General features: G+C 44.3%; 1 protein-coding gene across 1 annotated transcript in view; it reads left to right on the top strand.

The window, feature by feature from the left end:
• Positions 1-10,414, top strand: part of PRSS12 (protease, serine 12) — a 147,754-nt gene that overhangs the window by 77,410 nt on the left and 59,930 nt on the right. The window contains exons 7-8 of the mRNA XM_019521823.1: positions 1,066-1,207; positions 6,217-6,413. Coding sequence (XP_019377368.1) covers positions 1,066-1,207; positions 6,217-6,413 — 339 coding nt within the window. The remainder of the gene's footprint in view (positions 1-1,065; positions 1,208-6,216; positions 6,414-10,414) is intronic.

The raw sequence follows: 10,414 nt of genomic DNA, 5'->3' as shown, positions 1-10,414 counted from the left end.
AAGGGTTTTTGAACCCGAAAGCTTGCTTAAAAATTGTTCTCCAACTATTTAAGTTGGTCTAATAAAAGATATCAGAGTCACCCAAAGAACCTTGTCTGCCTATGTCCTTAGACCAACACTGCTACAACCTACACCCCTTTATTCAGTGTGAACCTTTAACCCCTCAGGAACCTATTAAGTAACTGATCCCCTTATCTCCTGTGAATAAGAGATTAGATCCATGCATATGCCATTTGTATTTTGTATTTTATCTCTCATCAGTAACAAAAAATATTTTGGAGTAATGTGGCCGTTATCAAAAGTTAGCATTTACCAACAACTGTTCTTTGGTAGCACAAAAAAAATAGTGTTATGTTTCCCCAAGTGGTATCTTAATTTCCACTGTGGCAAAATAACTGAATAAATGTTGACTTGGAGTGTTGTTATAGCCATGATTGTCCAGACAATGTCTGAGAGGCAGGGATTTTTACTGATATCTTTTACTGGATAAACTGTATAGTTGGGAGAGCTGTTGAACAAGCTGTGGCCATCAAGTGCCCTTCCTTAGGTCTGAGAGAGAAGCAGCATTGTGGGAGAGAAACAGCTTCTCTCTTAGACTTGAGGAAAAACATTTGATGTCCGAAAGCTTGTCCAACAGCTCTCCCATCAATATAGTGGGTCAAATAAAAGATATCACCAAAGATTCTTGCTTCTTGGGCTTCTTAATGATAATCATTAAATATCTTACTCTTAAACTAGTAATAGAATGCGCAAAAGAAAGTGTGGTGCCATAGAGAAACTCCGTATCCATTGAAATTGCATAATTAGAGCTTTGCTCTGCTAATCGTCATGTGACGGTTTGCAGGATTATTTGCTTCCCTGTGTGAAACCCTGGCCAGGCATATTGTGGGGGGTTTTCATCTTCTGTTCAAACAATAAATAGTGGCAAGAGTTAGATCTTGTAGCGTAATGGTGTGATCTTGTACAATAGATTTGAGACTGTAATCTCTTTTCTTAATGGGTGACAAGATAAGTGCACCTTGAAGACAACTGATTCTTGTTTTTTCTTACTTGTTAATGCCATAGATGGGGCAGTAAGACTAACAGGTGGAAAAGGCAGTCATGAGGGACGCTTGGAAGTACATTACGGCGGCCAATGGGGAACAGTCTGCGACGATGGGTGGACTGAGCTAAATACCCAAGTGGTTTGTCGGCAGATGGGATTTAAGTAAGAATTGTTTACATAATGCAACTAACCCTTTGTGGAATACTTCTGGCAGTATGGTCTAATGGATGTGCCAGGTTGTCTTTTTTTACCTTATGTTTATCAGTTTTGTATGGAATATGTTTTTAAATTGCACTGTACTGTGCAAAAGAATGCTAATCAACCCCCCCTAAAACCCTTTTCATAAGTGCCTGTTTTCTGCCTTGGAACAACACTGGCACTTTGCTGTTCTATGTCAATTCCATTTTTTTTATTCTTTTAAATAACTAGAAAAAAACCAACAACAGAGAGAAGGCTCCCATTGCCTTCACTAGGCTTTGGATCAGGCCTTCTGTGAGAAGTGCTAATGGTAAGTATTTAGGACATGAGGAACATTTCTCCTTGATGTGAAAAGACCTTCATAGCTTTATGCTCCTACATTTAAAAACAGACATGCTATCGGTTGCACCACCAAGACACTACCTGGACCCCGACTATCCTCTGCAAATTACCAGTAACTTCCACCCTCGACCTCTGTGAGTATTGTCTATATGCTGCAGGAGCAAGATAAGGACTCTGAATTTTTTAAACAACGTTACCTGAGGGCCTTGTGAAGTAAGCTGAAATCCATCAAACTCCGCTCTGACTTCCTCTACTCTCTCAGATGATGATGGCCTCTTTAAGAGAAAGATTGGAAAGCTTGTATTCATCCTGAGACTGAGCAGTCCCCAAAACATGTACCAAGCTCATTCCTATCACCTTACCAGCTGACTGAGTCCAGACACATATCTTGGGGAAGAGGGCTTCTTGAAGAGAGGGAGGGAAAGCAGAGGACTGTGAGACACTGATGGTATCCCAATACTGAAAAAAGCATGCAGGCCTACAAGCTGGCACAAGAGGAGAGATCTTCCCAGTGGGAAGTGCTCTCATTTTTTTGTGGAAACCAATTCTCCTCCACGAAAATCCCCTTGAACAGTTTTATGCATGTTTTTTATGCTGGGACAAACGTATTTTTCCCAGAACAACTATAATGTCTGTCCATGGCCTTAGTCTGTAGTCACATTCCTATTATGTCTGGTAACAAAGGTGACTATGAGTAAATGGAATATATTTTACAGCATAACCTTTCTCCTACTTTGGTCATTCACTAACTAGTTTTATGATCAATGGATCACGACATCATACTTTCAGGATTTTGATAACACCAAGTAAGTAGGATAAAAGAGAAAATAACTACAGTAAAAGCTCTGTTATCTGGCATCCCTCAGGAATAGGGGATGCTGGATAACAAAATATTCCAGTTAATTGAGCAGCCCGAACAGGCGTCCTCACTTGTTTGGGCCACCGCTTCTGCCACTGTGTCCGGGGCATTGCCGCCCCTCCCATGGCATTGCTGACCTTCCCGCAGCATTGCTGACCCTCCCACAGGCCCTGCGGGCCCCGCGGGACAGGGAGGCAGGCCCCACATAGCCTGTTATGCCCCTGGGCAATGGGAGCTCAGCAGCGCAGGCTGCTTTGCCCTGGCCTGTGGGGGCTTGGAGAAACCGGAAGTGCTACAGTGGGCATTTCTGGTTTCACTTTGCCTTACAAGCTGGCATGCTAGTTAACAGAGCATGCTGGCTTGTAAGGTGCCAGTTACCAGATCTTTTACTGTAATTAAAAGAGAGCACATGGCAAGAATAAAGGAAAGAATACAGAAAACCACATGTCAATAAAACCTCAATTCAGCAAGGCACTTAAACATGTACTTAATTTTTAGCATAACCTAAAACCCCTGAGTCAGCAAGTAGAACTTAAGGTTGTTTGTAAAATTAAGCATTTGCTATGGTCTTGGCTGAATTGGGCCACAAGGTATATGAAGATTTGGGCAATATGTTTTAAAAGTTTCCTTGAACATAACCATCAGTTAGTCTTCAAAAAAACATTGAAGCAAATTTACCCAGGAAGAGGGATAGACAGTAGGGCTGTGCGAAATTTCAGCAGCCATTTCGTTTCAAAGGTGTTTCAGGCCATTTCGGCGCCCAAAACACCGAATCTAAATTGAAATGGAAGGCGCCAAAATGTTTTGGAAATATTCTGGAGAATTTCGGAGTTTTGGAGCTGGGCTTGCAGGGAAACAAAAACTAAGAAGAGGGAGGGAAGAGAGGGAACCAGCATTATGGTTATAGGTTAGCGGCTGACCCTCTCGGCAGCACAGAGGCAGAGAGGGATCTTGGAGTCAGGATTGACTCCAGGATGAATATGAGTCACCAATGCAATGAAGCAATAGGCAAAGCCAACTGCACCCTAGCATACATCAACAGGGGCATCACTAACAGGTCCAGAGAGGTCTTGCTCCCCCCCATGCGGTGCTGGTCAGGCCGTAGCTGGGGTACTGTGTCCAGTTCTGGGCGCCGCACTTCAAGAAGGACATGAAGAACCTGGAGAGGGTCCAGAGGAGGGCCACTCATATGGTTGAGGGCCTCTGTGGCCAGCCCTATGAGGAGAGGCTGAGGGACCTGAATCTCTTCAGTCTCCGCAAGAGGAGACTGAGGGGGAATCTTGTGGCTGCCTACAACCTTATCAGGGGCCAGCAGCAGGGACTCGGGGAAAGTCTGTTCACCAGGGCCCCCCTTGGGGTCACCAGGAACAATGGCCACAAGCTGAGGAAGGATAGGTTTAGGTTAGATATTAGGAAGAACTACTTCACTGTAAGGGTGGCCAGAGCCTGGAATAGGCTTCCCAGAGAAGTGGTGTTTTCACCTTCCCTGGAGATCTTCAAGAGGAGACTGGATAGGCACTTGGCTGGGGTCTTATGACCCCTGCCACCCCCAGTGCTCCTTCCTGCCCATGGCAGGGGGTCAGACTAGATGATCTGTCTAGGTCCCTTCCGACTCATTGATTCTACGATTCTATGATTCTATGAGGGGGAAGAGGGCAGTAAGGACTGATTTGATATTGACATGTAGCTTCCGGTTTGATTCCCCAGCTCTCTGATTGCTTCCCCCTGCTTTTCTGATCATTTCTCCGTGTTCTTCCTGGGGATGTGGGCCCCTGGCTCTGCACATGGAGCTTCAGCAGGATGCTGCTGCAGGCGGGGGCCTGCAGCAGCCACTCTGTGCAGCCTTTGCTGAGGGCCAGGAAGATTGCGGTGCTCCAGCCTGCAGTGGGAGCCTGCTGAAACCCGGAGCACAGATCCAGGGGCCCGTGCCCCCCAGGAGCACCTGTGGAAAGGATTAGAGAGATGGGGGAAGCGATCAGAGAGCTGGGGAATCAAACCAGGAGCTGGGGAATTGAACTGGGAGCTGAGGGAATGTTCAGGTCCCTGAACATTCCCCCAGCTTCCAGTTTGATTCCCCAGTTCCTGATTTGCTTCCCAAATCTTTCTCTCAGCTCTCTGATTGTTTCCCCCAGATCTTCCTGGTGGGTGCAACCCCTGGATCTGTGGCAGGATGACAGCAGGCTGCTGCTGCCAGCTGGGGATGGCAGTGGCTCTGGGCTATTTCCCCAGCCAGCAGCAACAGCCTGGTGAAACCTGGCTCTCAGATCTGGGTGCCTGCACCCCCTGGAAACAGCTCAGGGAATGATCAGAGAGCTGGGGGAAGCAATCAGAGAGCTTGGGAATCAAACCAGAAGCTCTGGCTGACTGCTGGAGCCACCCCAGCTCCAAGACAGCGCATGGCGGCCTGCTGAGCTGCACTGCACCCACGCCATGGAGCAGCTGCTGCTTAGGTGCCAGGCAGGAGAGGATGATCCCTGCTGTGCAGGGGGCTCTGCCATGAACTCCCAGAGGCCCTGATTTCTGCTGCTGCATCTGGTGAGTGTGGGGCTTTTTTTTTTGAAGAGCCAGGAGGCTGGGGCCAGGCAGGGGATAGGGCCGGGCAAGGCAGCCATAGGGGCTTCTCCTGCAGCTCCCCCAGCCGAGGCAGAGGCAGGCACAGCCAGAGGAACTGCAGGAGGAGCCCCCATGCTGCCCTGTCCGGCCCAATCCCCCACCTGGCCCTAGCCTTCCAGCACTTAAAAAATATCAAAACAAAACCAAAAAAAAGCTCCGCACTCACCATCTGCAGCAGCAGCAATCAGGGCCTCTGGAAGCTCGTGGCAGAGCCCTCTCATGCAGCGCAGGGCAGCAGAGATCACCCACACCTGCCTGGCACCTGCACGGCAGCTGCCCCATGGCACAGGTGCAGCGTGGCTCAGCAGGAACCCGGAGCCTAGCAGTGCTCAACTCCAGCTCCGAGACAGTGTGTGGCTCCCTGCCAAGTCATGCTAAAGCTGCGTACTCACTGGTTGTGGAGCATGCAGAAGTCAGCATGCTGCCACTGCCAGCTGGGGCCAGCGCCAGCACCCGAGTCTGCCTGGCACAGCATACGCCGAGCGCTGGGAAGAACCTAGTGCTGGTGCTGCCCCAGCCTGCAGCAGCAGCATGTTGTCATCCTGTACGCAGATCTGGGGACCTGTACCCCCCGGAAGGGCTGCATGTCTGTGCTGGACTCTTCCGGGGGGGCGCAGGCCCCCAGATCTGCATGTGGGATGACAACAGGCTTCTGCTGCCGGTAAGTGATACTAGTTTGGCTTTGAACAGTTTGAGGTGCAGTTTCATAAAAAACCCTGCATCTATCTCCTTGAAACTTGGCGGGCTTCATGCCCTCAGAAGAGGCTACCATCCCTGCAGTTTTCATCTGAACAGGCAACAAATGACAAAGTTATAGGCATTTTAGTGGTTCCCCATTATAGCCTATGGCTGAAACACTGAAACAGTGTCAAAACTCTGAAACAGAGTCGGCCAATTCAAAAAAGAACAGTGATCCGAAACACCAAAATGAGTCACTGTCCCTCCGAAATGGCGAAACCGAATTGAAACATAGCTATTTTGTACAGCCCTAATAGACAGCTGCCAGGGACTTTAATGGATGCTAGACTTGCTTTTGCCAGAGCGAAATTTCCTTCTGGCTTTGGTGTTTTTGGTCTTATTTCAGAGCATTTTGGGACTGAAGTATCTTGTTTTTTATTCAGTACTGACAATAAATAATGCGTACGTATGTCTTACACAGGTATGGAAAACATGCACTTGAAAAGTATTTTGAAGAGAGCAGTGGGCCTATCTGGCTGGATGATGTCAGCTGCTCAGGAAAAGAGTCAAATATTCTTCAGTGCTCAAAGAGGGAGTGGGGGAAACATGACTGCAGTCATCAAGAAGATGTCAGAATAATTTGCCACCCAGATAATGATGGCCACAGACTCTTACTGGGTAAAGCATTCTTAGTAGGTACAGTTTCTCCGTGGTACAGATTCAAGCAGTTGCATCCATTTCAAGGTTGATAAGAATCCAAATCTCTACTTCCTCTACTGCCTGCATGCCATTAGGTTGTCTCAGTCAGAATAAGTGTGCGTGCATATATGTATGTATAAAAATATAAAAGGAGGACTGCTTATGGAGATAATGCAAAACAGTTATATTTCTTCCCGTATGCAAAGCCTTTCTGAAGCATAAAGGAACAATGTGAATTTCAGAGCCACTGTAACTTAAGTCTGTGCCTCCACGGGGCTTTCCTAATAGTATGCTTTCATGGAACGCTATTAAAGCTGCAATGAACTACTTGTTTCATGTCATCAGGACACAGAGAAGAAAATTTACGCTATAATGGATCAGTAGTTTACTCTCCTCTGAAAAAATGAGATAAGTGAAATAGATGGTTTTCAGAGGCAGCCAATGAAAGCATTTAGGGATGGAGGGAACTGCGTTTATTTAATCTGGAGAAAAGACTGAGAGGGGTTTTAATAACACCCTTCAACTACCTGAAGGGAGGTTCCAAAGAGGATGGAGCTGGACTGTTCAGTGGCAGCAGATGACAGAACAAGCAGCAATGGTCTCAAGCTGCAGCAAGGGAAGTTTAGGTTAGATATTAGGAAAAGCTCTCTCACCAGGAGGGTAGTGAAACACTGGAACAGGTTACTGGGAGAGACTATGGACTCTCCATCTTTGGAGGTTTTTAAGACCCTGCTAGACAAAGCAGGCCGGGATGATCTGGTTGAGGGTGGTCCTGCTTTGAGCAGGGGGTTGGAGTAGATGACCACCTGAGGTCCCTTCCAACAGTCATTTTTTATGATTCTATGTGGAAGGATTTCTGTGTTAGAGCAGTAAAACCTAGAAGCCTCAGTCCCTAACTAGAACCCCATTACATTAACCACTAAACAAACCTAGAAACCTCTATCCCAGTGTGCCCAACCCATTCAGCCCTGTAGACCAGATGAGTGGCATAGGGCTGATCAGCAAACAGTTTGGTACGTGGGGTCCATGCGCAGGGCTGGTCTGTCAGCCCACATCCAAAGATGGGGCAATTAATGCTGCTTTCACTCCCCTATTGTCAAATTTTCAGATGCTTGGGAAGTCCCATGGGATAGGTGACATGGCTCTGCAGCCTGGCTCCAGCATTTGGTTCACAGAGCAATGGTGTTCAACCTATCTCAGTCCCTTTATAATGAAATACAAAGAAAGAATGAAGTGACTGTGAGAAAATTAATAAGAAAGGACAGGAGAGAGAGTTAGAGATACAAACTAGGAAGGAGACATTTAATATTATGAGGAGGCAAAAATACATTAAGTCTGAAAAACGAGCACACGGTTATACAAGGTATCAAGGTCTGGAGCTTTATTAGGATTGAAAAAAAGATTAGACCTTGCAATAAATAATGTAACATGAATAGGAATATGTGAAACCATGATAGTTGTGGCAGAAGAGGATGATTCCTATTTGTTTATAATGGCATTGTTTTACTGAATCCCTTTAGGTAATAGAGCACAAAAATACCAAAAGAGAGCTTGGTACTTACCAATAACTCAGATTACCTCATTAACCTTTGTCAATTATTTTGGATTTGAATTTGGTAATTTTTTAATTATTGTCCATGTACGTAGATTTCTTTCAGTACAGAACCATTCTTGGAGTCAAAATAGGCGACCAAAAGAGACTGTAGCTTTGTCTAGGCTCCGTATTAGCAGAATACCAGTTGATTCCATACCATGAAGCCTTGTTGAAGGAAAACCCAGAAAGCAAGAGCACCCTTATAGTCACCACTTTGCAATTAAAACTGAAGTGATAGCACAAATATAGCTGAGCCAAACTTTTAGTAACAGACAAAACAGTAAATAGAACATGAAGGGAAATATATTTTTATTTTTAGCAGTAAATTGTAGTGGGTGCTAAAGATAAGGAGCCTTAGCATGGCTCAAGATCTATAGCATGGTCTATAAAAAGTGCATACAAGTATATGTACTTCAAGACACTATATATAGTGCATGGCAGGAGGTGCGACTGTGGAATCAGGAATAGATCCCAATCGTGCTAAATTGCCAGTGCAGGAGGAGCCTGGGATCTGGCCACATGTTCTATTTAAGGCACAATAAGAACTAGCCACAAAGTTGCTATACATCTTTTGTTTGGTCTCACCATTAATAGAATGAATGTGTGGCTGGGTTACTACTTAAGAGGTGATTAACTGGCTAATCATGTCTTAAGTCTAATGTGTGCCAAGGGCCTCAGTTACTTGAACATACTTTAACAAATCCATTCAGTATAACGGAAGGTTTTCTGACCTGAAATAAGGACTGAGTATATTTCAGGTGCATTTAAAGGAGGAAAGAGACTTTGGCCAAGGGTTTTTTATTTTTTTAAATAGAGTGCCTAAGAATAGGCTTCTCAATCTATACTTAGGTAACTAAGTAAACAGCCTGCCTTTCAGAGATGCAGAGTAATAGCTATGGGGGGGATGAAAGAGCAATTAGCACTTCTGATGAGTAGTAGACAGCTAGATTCTATTCCAGTTCTCAGACAGTGAAGTGGATTTAGGCACCTAAATCCTAATCCACCCTGCTCAAGTCCCTGAAAAAAACCTTTAAACACCTAGTGTTGTGACATGCAATCATATTAGCCTTAAGACCATGTCACAAAAAGCAAAGAGTGGAAGGACCCATCTACCTTTTGTATTAACTGTTTTTCAGGGACTATAGCATGTTGGAATAGGATCGTAGTTAAACACCTAGTAGGTAGGTTGGAATCTGGTCTTTAGCTGTTAAAAATATTAACATAGTAACCTATCCTTAAGCAACATGTTGATCTGTATTTTTTAAGTTTTGCCAACATCTATTGTAAATTGTTTTTGAGGGTAGGATTTTGAAAGGAGCCTAAAGCAGTTCAATGGAAGTGCAGAACCTAATCTGGATGCATTTGGGAGCTTAGCTCCTCGTGGATTTTTGGACAATCCCAACCTCAATACGTTTTATGAATTATTGCATTAAATATCTATCCCACATTATAGCAATGCAGTATTTTTCTATATTTTTCCACATGTACATTTCTTGTTTTTTCTTCTTTCCTGTCTTCCGTTTAGCCCCATGGTTTCATAGCCCTTATGCCCCATAAATGCTGAAAAGAATGTATTTATACTTGTAGTATCATGTAGCCAATGATTTTGTGGGGGTGACAGAGCTACAAGGTATTTGCTAGAACTGAATCCCAGAATAACAGGAATTCACATCATGACTGATGTCTGCACAGACTCAAACCATCTATTCTGATGCATTCAGCTTACTATAAAGTATAATCTGAGCTGAACACAGTCCAGTTCAGTTAAACAAATCCATATGGAACATTTCCATGTTCCTCTTACTTCACCTGAAACGGATATTAGCTTCCCACGTCTATGCACATTTGATAAAATGTAACAAGGTAGGTTAACAATAAAATCTGTACACTTTACTACTAATATCCTATGTCCCTTTTTGAGTAATATGAGTATAATTTACACAGTAATCATTCTTCCAGAATACCGCTTCATTTCTCGAGACGAATGAAGATAATGTATCTGATGTTTACTGTAAGTTTACTTGATGGACAGAAGACAAAGGCTATACTGTTACTATTTGTTTCTTTGCACTTGAGACAGTATTCATTTTTTTCTTTTGAACATGAATTATGTGAAGGAGAACTGAGAGAAATAAGTAGACAATGTAGCAGCCTTTTAAATAGAAACACTAAAAGGGCCACCACATTTAAAATTTACATACATTAAAAATAACACTTTGAAGGTGTTAATATGCAATTAATTTTTTATGACAATTAATAGTTTGGGGAATAGATTTAAACAGTTCCCTTGGAGTGGTAAGAATCCTCATAGTATAAAGAATATAACAATCTCACTTTTAAGTCCCTGTAAAAGTTAGTAGCTGACTAGAAAGCAAGTGAAAATGAC

The sequence above is a fragment of the Gavialis gangeticus genome, unplaced genomic scaffold (genome assembly GCF_001723915.1).
Source record: "Gavialis gangeticus isolate Ggan-Ray unplaced genomic scaffold, GavGan_comp1, whole genome shotgun sequence".
Lineage (NCBI taxonomy): Eukaryota > Metazoa > Chordata > Crocodylia > Gavialidae > Gavialis > Gavialis gangeticus.
This window is presented reverse-complemented; position numbering and strand designations above follow the sequence as displayed.